This window comes from Asparagus officinalis, chromosome 1 (assembly GCF_001876935.1).
Source record: "Asparagus officinalis chromosome 1, Aspof.V1, whole genome shotgun sequence".
NCBI classification, from domain to species: domain Eukaryota; kingdom Viridiplantae; phylum Streptophyta; class Magnoliopsida; order Asparagales; family Asparagaceae; genus Asparagus; species Asparagus officinalis.
This window is the reverse complement of record NC_033794.1, coordinates 110647454-110647824: the sequence shown is the minus strand read 5'-3', so window position 1 is coordinate 110647824 and position 371 is coordinate 110647454. Positions and strand designations below refer to the sequence as shown.

The 371-nt window shown below is 45.8% G+C and overlaps 1 protein-coding gene across 1 annotated transcript in view; it reads right to left on the bottom strand.

Moving 5' to 3' along the window:
• LOC109843811 (protein RADIALIS-like 1) overlaps positions 1–311 on the bottom strand; it is a 1361-nt gene extending 1050 nt beyond the window's left edge. Inside the window, exon 1 of the mRNA XM_020412777.1 lies at positions 1–311. This exon is cut by the window's left edge and continues 155 nt beyond it. Within this exon, the coding sequence (XP_020268366.1) occupies positions 1–120 (120 nt within the window). The 5' untranslated portion in view covers positions 121–311.

Below are 371 nucleotides of genomic sequence, written 5' to 3'. Positions count from 1 at the left end.
CACATTCTGCCAGCGGTCTGGGGTGTCCCTGTCATACACGGCCAGTGCCTGCTCGAACATCTTGTTCTGCTTCGCTGTCCACGACGATCCTGAGACCCGAGAGAGAGAACTAGAAGCCATTGGAAGAAGAAGGTAGCGATTGAGTAGTGGTATGAATAACGGTTGAAAGAGAGGAGTTGGTTGAGAGGGGGTTGAGGAGGATTTTGATACTTATAGGGGATGAGGAGCTAGTTGAAGGAATAATTACGTGTAAAAGGAGAGAGCTCAGAGGAATAATGGTGACTAGTATGGTTGAGAGCCACAAGATTAAGAGAGAGGAGGGAGGGAGGGAAAGGGTTGTTTTTTAAGGTTTTTTTAAGTTGTTTTTAAAA